Here is an 18025-nt window from a genome sequence, read left to right on the forward strand (position 1 = left end):
TTCTCTCCTCCCTTCAAAATTGAAAGTTGGTGCAGGGATACGGGATGAAATGAATCATAACTTTCCTTATCAGATAGTGAATTAATCAAGTACTTTTTGTGAAGTTCGGATGGAAAAAGAAACACTTGGTCTGAAAAAAAAGCATCAGGTGAGGCGTGATACTAGTATAGTGTTAATCGTATGGGTGGGGGGGGGGGCGGAATGTACTTCGTCTTGTATTAAAGAAGAACATTTACCTGCTTTTAACATGTTTTCTATTCATTTTGTTTTATTTTACTCATTTATTTATTTTTTACATTTTGAAAATAGTTTTGAAAAAAATAATAAAAGTGGTGGTGCGGGGGGTGGGGCTTTTTCTTGCATTAAAGAAGAACATTTACCAACTTTTAATAAGTTTACTATTCATTTTGGTTTTTTATTTATTTATTTGTTATTATTTTTTTTTACATTTTGAAAAGTTTTGAAAAAAAAGAAGAAAAAAAAAGATTAAAAGTGGTGGTGGGGGGGGGGGGGAGTTTACCAATCTACAAATTCATGTCAGCTCATTTCAAGCGTAGTCATTATTAATTACTACTTACTAGACCATCCCCAGTAAGCGAACCCCATATTTAACTAGTTAGAATCTGAAAAATGTCCATTATTTCATAAGTCAAATTTTATTTAAAAATTCATAAAAATATGATCCCATTGAGATCCCAACTTGAAACTTTGTACAAATAAAGATAAAATACTCACAAATTTTTGAGAATTTTTAAAAAAAAAATCATTATACCTTTTCTAAAAAATTTAAATTTAAAATTTAAAAATTTCAATTTTTAAAAATTAAATTTTTTTTTGAAATTAGTCATGTTTTATATCCCATTAAACAGCAACTAAAGTACTTTAAAACGCTTTTTACAAAATCTTTCTATCTATATTTGGTGCTGAGTTATCGTTCATTTTATGTTCAAGCATCCATGAAAAAAAGAGGGTTTTTTGAAAAATCAAAGTGTCATAAATAAAAAAATAAAAGAGATAAAAATCTAAAAATTTGGACCTTTGATTATCTCGAAGGGTACAATCGATAAGCGAAATTTCAAAGAAATACAAAACTGTGAGGGAAAAAATTTCCCAAATTTTGGATCACTTGACATGGAATGACCCAATGGTCATAACATGATTCATGCTATAATGACTAGCACAAAATCCATCAATTTGGCTGTTTGTCCAACGTTTGGAAGGGATAAAAATTATACCGAAAGTATCTTGTCTCAAATGCTTTACTTCCTCCTTGTCTCAAATGCTTTACTTACTTTTTTGATTTCAAGAAGTACGCAAGATTTACTTCATATTCCGGTGATGAGAAGCTGTCTCACCAGTGTGATAACTTGTGGAAACTACCCTAGTTTTCGACGAGTTTGAAACACTTAATACACACTCTCTAAGTAACTTACAAACTTCAAATAAAATTCACAGTGCGGAATTTTTTACTGACTTTAAATAGCAGGAGAGAAAAAAAGAATTGCGCGAGTAGTAGTAAAAACAAATCAAAAATATAAACAATGCACGTTTTATTACTAGTCGCCAAACATTGGCCGACATGAGAAATTTCTGGCTTTTGTTTCTTCTAGACCTAAAGGGAAACATTGACTTTTATATTTGTAACTAACAGAAAGTTATTGTTACGAAAGGAGGTAAATTATTTTCCAAAAGTGTTGGCAACCTTAAATTGCATTAGTTTTTTCTCATTCGTTCTTTCCTTCTTGCAACAAGATCGCGTCAGCAGAATATGCAAATTACCAGTAGCATTTAAGCTCCCGGCACTTTGCCTCATTCTCCTCCCTTTCAATTTCAATCCCAAGTCAGACTTGGTTATTTTCTTTCGGCAGCTCAGTTGAGTCTGTCCGTTTTTGCCGATAGCTTCGGCTTACTGTTTTTGACATGAATATCATAACTCAGTATGTTTAACGTTTCATAATTTGACTTAGAATGTTAGCTTCAGAAGTCATTTAAAGTATAATGAGCTACTTAATATTGTAAAGAGCGTATTCTCAATATTTCCTTTAACATGTCATTGTATATATCATACCCATAATAAACAAGTTACTTTTTTAACTTTGGCTCTTCATAATGTTGCACAAGATAAATATGTTTTTTCAAGAAGTATCATACGTCCTGGTTGAGCTTCCACTTAAAGTTAATAAGCTGAGCACTTTTAAAAGCTCACAGTTTAACAGTTATCATCTTGGTAAAGAATAAAAATTAGTACATCGCAATAATAAATCGCAAATACTTCCTATCAAAATATAATACAAAATAGCTCCTAATTATTTTATAAGTGTTACATCTTAAATTGTATGAAATAGCTATGATCAAAATAAAAAATTGAAATCAGAACTGCTGGAAGTTATTTTTTTTATTGACAAGCGTTGTGATATTACCTTATTTCTCCAAACACGCTTCCTTCGGATAGAGTTGCCAAGACGACATCGCTTTTATCTCCTCCGAAAACTTGGACGATTCCTTTATTGACTATGTACATTTCTTTTCCTACTTCACCCTGTAAAATACGACTACATATATTCCTTGACTCACTCCATTCTTCAGAAAATGACTTTATATGTTTCTTCACTTTTACCTTTTGAAAAGAACTGTAGATTTCTTTACATAGATTTACGTAGGTTTGTTTTTTTGAAGATACATGCTAATGGTTTTTGAGAGACAATTGATCAAAAACTGCTTTAACTTTCATTTGGCACTTTTAAATTATTACAAAACTAGCAAAAATACCCGGCGTTGCCTGGGTCAGTAATAATTATTAGAAAAAACCGTTACTTGCTTTTGTTTTCTGTTTTAAGTGAAAGAATTTAAAACACATCTTTTTGACGTGATTAAAAATCGAGTTTCTTCCTTAACCATAAAACTAAAATAGCAATAAGTATAAAGAACAAAGTAGTATTGATTTAGAAACGAAAGCACTATATTTAAGCATATACAAATTTAAAAAACATGAAATTAATCTTCTCATGTTTAAAAAGATTAATCTGTTGATACTTTTTTTTTTTTTTAACATGGAGTCTAAAACCTTCTCTGTATGGCTAATGAAGTACGAAGTGATTAAAAAAAAGTAGCTGCGCTCGTAATCCCCTTATACTTGCTTTAGTTATTTCGGGAAATTTCAATCATTGTGGCTCTTGGTGTGATTTTACCGAATTTGCGAAAGTCGTTTCGGGGTACTTTCGATGATGCTCCCCCATTCTTTCCTTACTTTGTAAAACGATATGATATTAATTTTCGTTACAGAGATATCGTCGCCAGATGCTGAGATATTTTTGGTCACCATAAATTGGCGCTAAACAGTTTCATCCGAAATGTTACCAAAATAAGTAATAAAATTCGGTGATTGTTTGAAATTGTGCAAAAAGGAAAATTAATGGAAGTTTTTGTGCTGTTTATGGATTTGCCTAATTTAGTTGCTGGATTATTTAACACGGTAAAAAAAGTCTTTTGAAAATTCTTTGATTGGCGATATTTTGTTTACATGGTGAAAGCTGAGAAACATTATGACGTAGTCTTCGGTTTCAAAAACAGCGAGTTGAAAAAACTGCCAAATGCATCAGCTACGGAAATCTTTCTGCAAAAATTTTGGCGATCTGCTGGTTGTTTGGATAATGAGTAAGTGTTCAATCAGCATAAATAATAATAAAAACCATTAATTTCATTAAAGTTCCGTTTAAATGGAAAATCATCAGCCAAATCATGTATTATTTGCCAATCTTGTGCAAAAATCTTACTTCAAGATTTGACTTGAGAAAAGCCTTGAACAATCACGAAAAGCAAAGAAAGTCAACAATACAACAATTGTCGCTATCGACAGGGAGTTGAGATGATACACTAAATACTGTATTGAGTTGAGGAAAGCCTTCGAACATGGATCTAAAAAGCTCATAACTCGTTTTTTATTCTACTTAGAAATTTCGAACAGGTGCCATCTTCAGCAGAAAAATCAGAGCTTTCGATGGACATATAATGTAAATATGTGCAAGTATTTTTTCATCCCAATATTAGAGAATTTATACAAAAATTGTGTTTTATTGCCCCCCTAAGGGGGTTTTGCTCCCCATAACGGGACGAAAACTACCCTATGTGTTATTCTGATGCATAAGCTATATTATTGTAAAGTTTCATCAAAATCCGTTCAGTAGTTTTTGCGTGAAAGAGTAACAAACATCCATCCATACATCCATACATCCATACAGACAAACTTTCGCATATATAATATTAGTAAGATAAATAAAACTGACATTGCAAAATAAATAAAATTATGTTACAAAGTAAATAAAAATTTATTAACCAGCAGTTAAAAAAATCTTAGAGCAAGATATACTATTTCAACAAGGCATATATAAAACCACTGCCTCACTTTAAATTATCTGCTACGGATTTCATCAATGCCACTTTAAATAATTTAAAGCGAAACTAAGTGTAACAAACATGCATTTCGGAAATAAATGAAGTCTATTGGTGATTTTAGTTTTTAAAATTTGATGTTAATGGAACTCCATTTCCAACAAAAATTAGTAATAAATTAAAATTAGATTTGTAAAAAGTAATTGTATTTGGTTGCTGTCAATGAATTAAATTTAGATATTGAATCGATGTTTAGAAAATTTAGTAAAATGTTCGAGTTTTATAGAAACCTTGTCGTTACTCTAGTGACTTAATACTTAACTCTTAGAAGGAAAGTTTCATTACCTTTTTACAAATATAATCTCCAGGTAAAAATAACACAGGTTTTAATTGTAGAACTAAATCTCTTAACAAAGCTTTATCACAGTCCTGAAAGAAAACAGTATTATTCAATAGAAATTCATCAAAACATTTTTTTGTCAAGGCTATGTTAGTAACTAAGTGACCGAATTATTAAAACTTTGAGTAGTTAAGACGTGATGAGCATTTCGAAATTGTTAGGGGCGCGGGAAAAGTAGTAAAACGTTCCAGATTCCGAAATTTTAAAATTAATTTTTTTCTGAAACAGCATGCTTAAAAACATAGAATTTGACCATATTTTAAATGATTTGACAAAGTTTAATATTTAAAAAAATTATTTTAATCAGTGCGAAGATTCAATTTCCTTTTTTACGCTTCTGCACATGACATCACAATTGACGAAATGCCATTCATTGATGCCGTTAGAGCAGAGCGCACAGTATTTAATTTGCTTCTTTACTCACATGTATTGGCAACGATATGGTTGATAGAAAGCGAAGAGCGCAATATTTTTAATTCGCTTCTGAATTATCATAACCTGGAAACGCGGCCATTCAGCGTTCCATGGAATGCGCGCCGAAGTACATCACTTGTGGCGTCATAAAGACCACGCCTTGTTTGGAAAATCGGACATTTAAAATTTAATTAAAAATTAAAGGTTGGGAAAATGAAGGTATTTTCTGGGTCCATGCTATTTTTTTTGCTCAATTTATCAACCTCAGTGACTAAAAGTAGTACTTTTGACTGAAGGAAACAAAACCATTGGGGCCGAACCTACTTCGTAGAATCGACATTTTCGGATAATCGAGAAATCATCAATAATCATCTAGTTTAATATGTAGTATCGTCTTTGAACTGTTATTATGACTATTTTAACTGTTAAACAAATTAAAATTAAAAGTGAAAATAAATTTATTTCTGGAACAAAAACTTACAATGGTTTAAATAAGAGCTTCATCTGGTGTAAATTAGCCATTCTTGAGATGACAAAAGACGTTAGGATCTTTGAAATTGCTTACAATCAGGGGGTGCAATAATATTCGATTGTTCTGGGACTACGCAGTATTACCTTCCAAATTTCGAAATGGGGTGCGTTTTTGTTTCGAACACGTTTGAAAGTGGGGACGAGTACTCATACCGAGAATTGAGCTTGCAAGAAGGAATTTAAAAACAGAGAATTCCATAATATCTATCCGCACTCGTAGTTCGAAAAGGACGGCTTGCATACAAAAGTAATGTGTGTGTGTGTGGGGGGGGGGACGACTTTATAAATGTATGTCTGCTAAGAGAAAATTTGTCATTGCTGTTGTGTGCCAGCTAGGCTAGTAATTTTGGAGTGCGCTACTTCATTTTTCCAATTGAATCGTGATTTGGTGTGAAGTCCAACTTCCACAGTACACACATGTCATAAGGACCAGTTAAAAGGATAGATAACGATTCCCAGCACAACAACACACTCACCCAAAAAAAGGAGAAGGGAGAGAGAAAGTACATCCATGCCAGAACCGATGTTCGAACCCGGGACCTTCCATCGCTGTCAGATTACTCTGACTACTAAATAGTAGAAAGTGAAAAAAAAAGTGAAGATGACACTGGCTTCCGTTAATCGAGGTCCGGAACTACGGTATTTAGATGAAAAGGATTTTTAAAAATGTATTTTTAGCAACTTTTTTTCCAAAACAATATAACAATATTAGTCCTTGTTAGATTAAGATCTAGATCTATTCAGAGTCCTATCACAATTCGTGATTGCAAGAAATGTAATTTGAATTGAAGACGTCAAATTCAAATGAATGCCATGGGATGGATGCTGAATTTTTTATTCATTTATTTTTTAACTGTCAATGTTGATAAGCGCGAAATTTGTTCATTTTAAATTTTTATCTTAAAATACCTGCTTCCACTGTTTTAAATTTGGGAAATAATTGGGGAAAATTTGGGAAGTACACGATGCAGATTAGATTTGCGTGAGAGTTTGCCGTCACTAACATAGAATTTGGATGAACACTTGATTGAATAGCAAAACTGAAGGCTGACTCTGTGACTATGATTGTAAAATGAAATTGCCGTCGTTTTAATTTATTATTCTTTAAGTTTAGAATGTAGCTATTGGAAGTTAAATTATTCACGAAATTGTAAGTGCATTAACACGAAAATTAAAACTTACTTTAAACAACTGCACTTTTACTAAAGTATTATAATGAACGTGGATTGCAACATCAGTTTTCATTTTTCTTGGCAGTGAATCTAAGATCCCACTTTCATCTGGGGAAAAAAAACCCTTAATTGAATGCATATTGAAATTTTTTAACTCAAAATTTAATTCGAGCAGACATTATTTGACTGCAGATAATGTTTATTGATATTTAACTTACTTAGCGTTTTTTGTTGCTCCCAAGTGTGGTTCAACCATAACCGGACTCTTCGCTGCAAATCGTCTGGAAGATTCAAATTCCTCATGTACATCACAGTTTGGTCCATCAACTGCCGGTACTGGGTTCTACTCTGAGTCGCCGTGGCCACGATGTCACGAATCTAGAACACAAACTTGACCGATATTCAAATGGGTCACTCACACATATTGGACTGCAGAAGGAATTTTTCGATTAAAAACATTAAGAATTCATTTTCATTTACATACCATTTGCTTAAACGAAAGCTTTTCTTTAATACAAGCTTGATTGTACAATAATACACCATTTCAAACATTATATTTGACTTTTTATTTTCTGACTACACTAGTCAACAAAAATAAATTTTTGTCTGCATCCTGGTTTTAAATAGTCAATTCCTACTAATTTTGGGTCGAAAAAAACGAATATGGTAGTGGATTTTTTTAATTAGCTCTTGTTTTCAAGATACAAGACACAAAAGTCCACCGAAGAAAGATACACAGCAACCACACATTGATTTGAATGTAATGTTAAAAAGGGGAAAAAATATCCTGTGTAATAAATGTTATTAAATAGATCCTGTTTTATTAAACAATGCTGTTTTTTCGGAAAACTGGTTGCTTTTTGGCTTATTGCTGTAAACGCTTCATTTGCGATTGCTTTTTGTACTTCAAAGAAAGACCATCTCTTGTAATAGTAGTTCGGCAGCATTTGGTGGGCATCAACTCAGCCCAATAACCCTGATATCTGCGTTCCATTGTAAAGATATCTTGTTAAACCCTTTCCTCATGATCACTACTCATAGTTTTAGTTTTTAAATAAAATATCCTGGAAGAAGTGAACAAAGTAGAGTTTCAGAGACACATCATTCAACAATGGTCACAGAACTTCCGTAGGGATTGTTTGACCAACTGTTTTTAGTTCTTGTCTTTTCTGTTACTTCTTAGAAATACTCATAATACACCCTTAAAGGCTTCTTGGGTGTGTTTTTTTCTCCCTCCGCATTTTTTTTCTTCCAAAGACAGTGATTTTTACAATTACGCGCATTTAAAGAGCCGTTAAAAATTCTCTCCTTAAACTTAGCTTCAATATATCTTGGAAACTTCCCTTTAAGGTATTGGAAAATTGTCTTTGTTCACTGCTTTCACGAAGTTCTTCATTATTCCAAGCAGAATGAGCATGAGTGGGCTTTCTATCTGCCAGGAAAAAAGAGCACTAGTGAGAATTCACTATCCTAGTTGGCTATGTATCTTGAAAACTGGAGCTAATCTTACATTTTTATGGTGATTTTCGTGTTTAGCGAGGCAAAATACTTCGGAAACAGCTATTTTTGAGCCGGATGCATTTTTGTTGTTGACTAGTGCAATGAACTCTTGCTTATCCTAATAATATTACCGTTTAACTTTTGCATAAAACAAATTAAAAGTATTTTTGAAATAAGAATTGGCATTAAATATACTCGTTAATACTACTGAATTATGGCTCCTATCTCGTTCCATGGCTTTTAGAAGGTGGATTTTTAGGTGAAAAAGTAATGAAAATTAGCCAGTATCTTTCTTTACTAATAATAAAACTGAATGTCTGGATACCTGTCTGGATCTCTGTGACGCGCATAGCGCCTAGACGGTTCAGCCGATTTTCATGAAATTTGGTACAAACTTAGTTGGCAGCATGTGGGTGTGCATCTCGAAGCGATTTTTCGAAAATTCGATTTTGTGCTTTTTTATTTCAATTTTAAGCCACCATTGGTAGAGTTAATTCTTCTTCAGCAATACCGAGCGAATTATTATAACATGGACGAGTAAGTTACCTTAACAAGGACGAGTAAATTACCATAACATGGACGAGAAAATTACCATAACATGGACGAGCAACTTACCGTAACATGGACGAGTAAATTACTACAGTATATTAGCGAGAAATTCATGAACCATTATTTGTTAAATTACAGGCGAACCAAATGATGTTTTAATTTTCTATTACGGGCAAAGCCATGCGGGTACCGCTAGTAAAGAATAAAAAGTCAGCATAAATTTCATCAGTCTCGAGAAGGGTATTTTGTTCGATATTAGAGCTCATAAAACTTATTTTTATTTGCTTCCTTGATTTCTAGAAACATGCCTTTCAGAATTCCATAGTTCTCGCGCCCACACTCATCCTTAATAGTGAAAGCAATGTTAGATTAAACCGAGGACGCCTTTGAGATTTAAAGGTGTGATATGACATTGTTATGTAGGGATATGTCGGCACCTTTATAGACCAAGATCCCACTAGGCTTGACCTACCCTCATCGAGTTTCCAAAAATTGCACCATTGATGAAGAGTAAAAGTTGTAAATAAGACGCGAAAGTAAGAATTTCTATTTCTTTCACTTGAACTAATCAGGGGCTTGAAAAGTGCCTAAAAATGAGTAATTTACCTTCATCAAGTTTCCGAAAATTGTTATCATGGATGAAGAATAAAAGATGGAAACAAAACGCTTAAGTAAGATTGCCTACCTTTTTCGGGTAGCTAATCAGGATTGTCAGGCGCTAAAAAGTGCCCTAAAAGGGAGATAATTTACCCCTCACGGAGTTTCCGGAAATTGTTGTCATAAATAAAGAGTAAAAGCTGTAAATAAAACGCTAAAGTAAGGTTGTCTACCTTATTTTGGAAACAACGTTTGGAAACTCGATGAGGGTAGGTCAAGCCTAGTGGGATCTTAGACTATTAAGGGAAATGATGAATAACTACACTGCTCAATACAATTAGGGGAGCAAGCAAAAAAGTGAAGAAAATCGTGCGAGACAGCCACGTATTGGCATACAATGGATAGTACACGTGTATCAGTGCCCAATACAGAAAAAAGCCATAAAAAATTTGGAATTAAGCTTTAATTCTTTAAAAATATGGAAAAAATACGAAGAGATGGTAATCGATAAAAAAATGTACTGTTTAGACATGATGCATGAGTTTTAATAGGTCGTGTTGTCTCCTTTAACAGCGAAAACTGCTGCACACCTGTTTGCTATGGATGTGATGAGGCTATCTATCAGACTTTGGGAAATACTGTTCCACTCCTCAAGAAGTGCAATCTTCAAGTCTCGAACAGTAACAGGCGGCCTTGGTCGCGCAGCAATGCGTCGTCCAAGCATGTCTCAAACATGCTCGATTGGATTCAGATCAGGAGAGCACGCTGGCCATTCCATACGTTGTATTGTTTCAGCATCAAGCAGGTTCTCCACCAGACGGGCTCTATGCGGTCGGGCAATATCATCCTGGAAAACAAAGGAATCTCCAATGGCTCCAGCCGGCCCGTCAAAATGCCACTCTGAATGATATGCTGGTTCATACATCCGCCTATGCTGATTCCAACCCATACCATCTAACCAACCCATCTATATTGTGACCTTTCACGAATGAATGCGGAGTTATTTCGAGTGCCCCTGTCCTTCAATACCAGAACACGTCGGGTGTCACACTCCAGACTGATTTGGGAATCATCTGTAAACAGCACTTGGCTCCAATCATGTTGCTCCCTATCTCGAGGTTCAGCAGCCTATCTTCTTCGGGCCGCACGGTGGCGTGGGGTCAACAGAATGCAGACTATTGGCCTACTTGCATACAGCCCTCCCTTAGCCTCGAAACAACATTTCTGCAGACTCCAACAGCGTCCGCGACACTACGTTATGTTTGCCAGGATTAAAGTCCGCCTATAACACACCATGTCATGGATTCCGGTAAATCACGTTGTTGAGACATTCTCAAGTAACCTTGTCTTAAAAAAAAAAAAAACCCTGCATAATTGAATTTTACACAGTTACGGTAGTAAAACAGACGTTTCTGCAACATCCCGATTTCTGTCCTTATTTCCTTTTTCTGGTTTTTGACGTCATGAACACTGATTTGCATATAAAATTTTCTTCTCCGTTTTGTGGTAGGCTTTAAATTATGGGATGATTCATTTTATGTTACTTATTAGTACATCTTTGCGTAATTTTGTTAAAACCATGTGCTCCCCTAATTGTTTTGAGCAGTGTAGTTCATATTTGTCGATTTTCTAATTTATTACTCCATTAAATAAATTATTCTAAACCGCAAAAACCGAAGCAACCGTCGAAAGTGGTTATTGCTGCAAATACAAATTTTACAATTTAGGACTTATTTATTTTTTCTGAGCCTAAACCATTTTATTTCTATGGCACCAAATTCAATTTCGTTACTTGGAGTCTAATTTAATTTAATTCCTCGGCGCTGGCATTTCTAAGGTAAATATGCGAATTTTCATGTGCTTAAAACTTTATGCATTTAGTGCTTTAAAGCAAATTTAGAGGAAAAGAAATACAGCTAACGACCAATATTGATATGGAAATGTGTTACTTAAGAATATGAAAATCCTACAAGTTCGTGTTTCAGTTAATGCCTGATGAACCCATGGTATTTGTGGCCATTCATCAATTACGTAAGGGTCCCGAGGGCGAGGGGGGATGGAAAAATCTCTACATACCTTTACTTTGAGGGAGGGGGGAATCAAATGCATTCTTACGTAATATTTTCCAAGTCAGTATTTTATATTAGAAATCGTGCAGTCAAGTGGTTTGGCAGGGATCATATTTCATTTGCGTCTGGAAGGTGAAAAACGTATTAGGATGAGCTATTTATTTGTTTCATAAAGAATGAATAGTGTAAAATATAATAAAAGAATCGCAGAATGTATGTCATGTTTTATTTTTAACCAGTGAAAATCGTTACTTGCTTTAGTTTTCTGTTTTAAGTGAAAGAATTTAAAACACATCTTTTTGACGTGATTAAAAATCGAGTTTCTTCCTTACCCATAAAACTAAAATAGCAATAAGTATAAAGAACAAAATAGTATTGATTTAGAAACGAAAGCACTATATTTAAGCATATACAAATTTCCAAAACATGAAATTAATCTTCTCATGTTTAAAAAGATTAATCTGTTGATACTTTTTTTTTTTTACATGGAGTCTAAAACCTGTATGGCTAATGAAGTACGAAGTGATTTAAAAAAAGTAGCTGCGCTCGTAATCCCCTTATACTTGCTTTAGCTATTTTGGGAAATTTCAATCATTGTGGGCTCTTGGTGCGATTTTACCGAATTTGCGAGAGTCGTTTTGGGGTACCTTCGATGATTCTCCCCCCTTCTTTCCTTCCTTTGTAAAACGATATGATATTAATTTTCGTTACAGAGATATCGTCGCCAGATTCTGAGATACTTTTGGTCACCATAAAATGGCGCTACACAGTTTCATCCGAAATGTTTCCAAAATAAGTTGTAAAATCTGGTGATTGTTTGAAATTGTGCAAAAAGGAAAATTAATGGAAGTTTTTGTGCTGTTTATGGATTTGCCTAATTTAGTTGCTGGATTATTTAACACAGTAAAAAAAGTCTTTTGAAAATTCTTTGATTGGCGATATTTTGTTTATATGGTGAAAGCTGAGAAACATTATTACGTAGTCTTCGCCTTCAAAAACAGCAACGTTGAAAAAACTGCCAAATACATCAGCTACGGAAATCTTTCTGCAAAAATTTTGGCGATCTGCTGGTTGATTGGATAATGTAAGCGTTCAATCAGCATAAATAATAATAAAAACCATTAATTACATTAAAGTTCCGTTTAAGTGGAAAATGATCAGCCAAATCATGTATTACATAAAAAGTAGTCGAAAACTTTGTACTGCATAGTGAATAAAATATGACAACGTATATAAAGTACAAATACAAAATGAAAAAAGGTTAAAAACGGTTTTAACCTTTTTTCATTTTGTATTTGTACTTTATATACGTTGTCATATTTTATTCAAATCATGTATTATTTGCCAATCTTGTGCAAAAATCTTACTTCAAGATTTGACTTGAGAAAAGCCTTGAACGGTCACGAAAAGCAAAGATAATCAACAATACAACAATTGCCGCTATCGACAGGGAGTTGAGATGATACACTAAATACTGTATTGAGTTGAGGAAAGCCTTCGAACATGGAACTAAAAAGCTTATAACTCGTTTTTTATTCTACTTAGAAATTTCGAACAGGTGCCATCTTCAGCAGAAAAATCAGAGCTTTCGATGGACATATAATGTAAATATGTGCAAGTATTTTTTCATCCCAATATTAGAGAATTTATACAAAAATTGTGTTTTATTGCCCCCCTAAGGGGGTTTTGCCCCCCATAACGCGATGAAAACTACCCTATGTGTTATTCTGATGCATAAGCTATATTATTGTAAAGTTTTATGAAAATCCGATCAGTAGTTTTTGCGTGAAAGAGTAACAAACATCCATCCATACATCCATACATCCATACAGACAAACTTTCGTATGTATAATAGTAGTAAGATTAGTTAGTAAAAAAATGTCGGGAAAACATTCAGCCTAGAGTGTAACTTTTTAGTAAATATTTTTTTACAAAAAAAGGTTTGACGAAAAAAAAAAGAATTTAATAACGATTCCAGTGATGTAAGTTTCGTTATTTTATAATTTTGAAAAACGAAATGGAATCTTACGTGAGAATAGGAGGGGGTGGGGTGAAAAATCTTATGTACACTTACATGGGGTGAGGGGGGTCAAAAATCCAAAATCGTCTTTACGTAATTAATGAATGGCCCCTTACCTGCAACAGCTATACGAAAATCATAAAGTGCTAATAAAGTAAGTAACAAAATATGAACAGCTAAATTTATATGCTGTTCTTCATTGCATGGATTTTTATTATCTGGTTGAAGTATTTTACAAAAGTATTCAAGTACCACATTAGTGTAGGTACAGTAGTGATTGGTGGGGTTTAAGTAAATAAATAAATGTATTTTATTCTATTCAATAGCTATGTTTTTCATCACTCCTTTAGAATAGTCCCTGCCGTGAAATGAAGTTCTTAATCCTATAAAATTAGAGAGGAACAATACTTATAGGAATTGACAGTTATTATTTTTTTTTATCATTGAAAGCATATTTACCTGTCCAATTAGGAAGGCAAAGATGAAAACTCCCATGAGCCATGAAATAGTCATAAAGACGTACTCATACTCATTCTCAGGTTTTGGGTTCTTGCCAATCGAAGTTGCAGTTTTTGTGGCAAAGTAAAAGCAGCGAATGTACCTGCACAGAAACATAAAAAGTAATTTATTAAGTTTATGTTGCAAGGATGAAATATTCATTGACATCTTTGAGCATAGTGAAATCATATCTAGGGTGAGGTGGGGTTAAGCGCAACTGAATTTCAATGCTTTAGTTTTGTCCCTTTCAGATGAATTGAGCGACGAAATTCTGTGCATTGCATCCTGAACAGAAAAAATCTCTCTGAGAGTAATTAGGGACAAAGATGAATGACTTTATAACTCTTTGTTAGCGAAAAAAAGATCGATCTTTTTACTGCATCGTGTTTCCTTTTATCCCAGACACTAAGGTACAAATAGCTGAATGAATACTACTAAATAAATTCCTGCCTCAAAATACCATAAAATATCATATAAAAACATAACAAGCTACCTTAAAGTCTTTTTTTTTTAATTCGAAAAATAATGAAAAATATGTCTGAGTGTGAGAAATTTCTTGATAATCAAGGTTCTAAACAAAATCAACCGAAAAATTTGCGTAATTGATGGAAAAAAAATTCTGGGATAATTTTTGATCCCACTGGTATGCAGCGTAATAATAAACATACATAACAAAGTCAGATGCGCTTATATGCTGGTGTACATTTAAAAAAAAAAAAAACTTTTTCATAAATGAAGTTGATTTTTTTCCCGATTTGTAGATGACGTACTTAAAATACAGAAAATTTCAACATGTGTTGAGATAAGATTTGCATTAACTAGTGAATATTTGGTAGCGCTGCAGACATTTAAGTATTGCCTGTAGCATGTAATAAGATTTAGTAAGACAAGCAGTTAACTACATTTGTAAAGTTTGAATAACATTTAATTTCAGTTGCGTCAAGCCTACTTAAATACGAAAAGGTTCGAACCTTAAAAATCACTAATGTAAAGGGTAGTTTATGATCAAAACTCTTTATGCGTGACGATGTCGAACATTGTTTAGTAGCAAATATTACCAGCTCAGAAAAATGAGATCTAAAAATGTATTTTTGTGAATAACGAGTCATACCTCCTGTTATTTACAAAACTTCATGTTTCTCGTATGGTTTTAGCTTTACTTCTGCTTGAGAACACAATTTACAATGCATAACTACTTTTCTTTAATTTAGTAAAGGATAAAAACGAGCATAGTTCAACCACACACCCAGATGTTCAATCGCCTGTACTTACGCATTGCCTTCACCTTGAAATACCCATCCATTGGATCCTATGCCTTCCCAGGTGGACATGGCGTAGTAGGCACACGCGTTCAAGTGGATAAGGTACATCATGTAGATAAGGGTACGGATGATCCTGTATCAAAACAAAAATAGACTTAAATTCCCCAAGAAAATTTGAAGTTTTACAGGGTATTTATAAAGTCTTGCACTGATACAGAAAAATTTAGTTAAAAAAATGTTTAGGATTTATACATAATTTTTTTTCATATTTGTCCTTAGTTTATCAAGATTTTCCGCCATTGGTACAATATTAGATAAAACCATGTACACTGTAAAAGATTTTATGTAACATTACTCCATAAAATCGCTGGCAGCTTAGCTGCCTCCACTACTCTGGAGTTACCTAACTGATATACCTGGTGTAAAGTTACAAATCGCTTGTGAAAGGTTGCGCCATGGTAGTGTAACTATAGCGTAACGTGTCAAACATTTCTGTGAAATGTTACACAAGAATTTTCTGTATGCTTTACCGAGAGATTGCTTGAAAGGTCACACATTACCAAAAGTTAAGCTTTCATCTGACTTTTTTGAACGATTTATCAAGTTCATGCTTTTTAACAACCAAAATAAACATTTTTTTTAATATACAATATTTATTTACTTTAATATACAAACAAGACATTTTTATTGGTTTAAGAGAGGAAGCGACCTGAGTCAGATCCGAACCCAGAACGCGAATCTCACAGACGCGCACAGCAAGAGCTTTTACCGCTCGGCTACCAAGGTCGGTTTACGTTCTGCTAATAAGAGTTTACCTGCTTTGTGCCGATTCTGATCTTTACGCATGCGCTTTGAATTTTACTGAAACCATAGTGCAAGGTTCCTCCAAAAATTTGAGTTTTTAAAACAATGATGCTACACATTTCAGAATTCGTGTAACGTTACACCCATTCATACTGGTAACAATACATATTTTTTTTAGTGTAGATGGCGTTAATACTAATATCTTGAATGAAATCCTTTATTTAAAAACCCTTAGAAACACTTTTTGAAACAGTTTTCAAAACACTTCTGAAAATACTTTTCTTATCATTTATTTGGTTCCGCATACCTTTTCAACACTTTAGAGAACAAATCTGAAACAAATCTTTTTGAACACTGAGACGTGCCCCTTCTTTTAGAACACTTCGTAGCATACTTGTAACAGCATTTATTGAACACTCATTTGATTGTAACCAGTAGTTTTTGCTGTTAATTTTACAGAAATCTCGCGGGGTCACTGTCGATCGCCGTCGGGCAATGGACTGTCTTTGATCAAAGGGAAGTTCTTTTTTAGCGGCACTTGTGACATCACCTGCGACATCGATTCATTGCAACAAAATTTTTAATAGTACTAGCTACGGCGTTCGGCTTTGCACAGACCACCTCGAAAATAAAAGTTATGTCAAGTGACGCGTGTTCAACAAACAGGCTTGAACCAAAAAAAGAAAAAAAAACAGTAAAATTTTGCGGCAGATTTCGGAAAAATAACCAAAAAGTAAACATTTTAAATCCCCCGATTACAGGTTAAGCCTTTAAAACAAAGCACAGAATTTTATTTGCTCATATTGGAGACAAAAAATGGCAACAGCTCTTTCGTCTCAATATGATTTTCTTCACGCTATAAATTTTAATAAAAGCATTGTTGCGGAAAGTTGAGATGAAGCACTGAATAATATACTGAATGGAGGAAAGCCATCGAAAAATAGGAATTTTATGTCGAAATCTAAGTGTCATAATTAGTAGTTTTTAATTGATATCTCCGCTAATTATTATCGGAGGATTATGTTAAATAGCCAAACATAAAAACGGGAAGATTACGAATCCATCGATACCTGGTTTGATGGTCAGTTCACTGTCGTTCGGGAGAAGAAAGATAGGTACATACATAGATACATACGCTCATACCCAATCTCCATCAAATGCATAATATCCAGCGCTACACCGGCAATCTAAATTATTGTATAATGTTTAATAACTTCTTACCGTAGAAATCGTCCCAAAATAGAGTCAACAATGATGCTACCCGAAATGTTTCCAATAAACAGTAAAAATTTGGCAATTGTTTGAAATTGTGTGCAAAGACAAAGTAATGGAAGTTTTTGCGCTGTTTATGAATTTGAGAATTAGTTGGCGAATTATTTTATGTGTTAACAAATTAAAAAAACATAAATATTAAAGAAATGGCGATATTTGGTTACATGGTGAAAACCGAGAAACACACTACTTCGTAGTCTTTAGCTTCAAAAGCAGCGACAGTTGAAAAAAAAAAAAGCCAAATGCTTTAGCTATTGAAATAATTGCACAAAAAAAGTTTGGCTAGATTCCAGCTGATCGATTAAATACCCATTCAATACAAATAAATAAAAAAAAAAACATTAATTGCCTCAAAGTTGCTTTAAAATGGAAAGAAAAATCAGCCAAATTCATGTATTATTTGCCAATTTTGTGCAAAAATCTTACTTTAAGATTTGACTTGAGAAAAGCCTTGAACAGTCACGAAAAGCAAAGATAGCCAACAATACAATACTCGCTATCGACAGGGAGTTGAGATGATACACTAAATATTGTATTGAGTTAAGGAA

At 33.6% G+C, this 18025-nt stretch overlaps 1 protein-coding gene across 1 annotated transcript in view; it reads right to left on the reverse strand.

Annotated features, from left to right (window-relative positions):
• The window catches only part of LOC129220733 (cyclic nucleotide-gated cation channel beta-1-like), a 58705-nt gene that overhangs the window by 11581 nt on the left and 29099 nt on the right, over positions 1 to 18025 (reverse strand). The window contains exons 9-14 of the mRNA XM_054855163.1: positions 15412 to 15534; positions 14101 to 14242; positions 7125 to 7284; positions 6917 to 7014; positions 4735 to 4818; positions 2421 to 2539 (exon numbers count right to left, since the gene is read on the reverse strand). Of these exons, the coding sequence (XP_054711138.1) occupies positions 2421 to 2539; positions 4735 to 4818; positions 6917 to 7014; positions 7125 to 7284; positions 14101 to 14242; positions 15412 to 15534 (726 nt within the window). The remainder of the gene's footprint in view (positions 1 to 2420; positions 2540 to 4734; positions 4819 to 6916; positions 7015 to 7124; positions 7285 to 14100; positions 14243 to 15411; positions 15535 to 18025) is intronic.

This window comes from Uloborus diversus, chromosome 4, assembly GCF_026930045.1.
Source record: "Uloborus diversus isolate 005 chromosome 4, Udiv.v.3.1, whole genome shotgun sequence".
NCBI lineage: Eukaryota > Metazoa > Arthropoda > Arachnida > Araneae > Uloboridae > Uloborus > Uloborus diversus.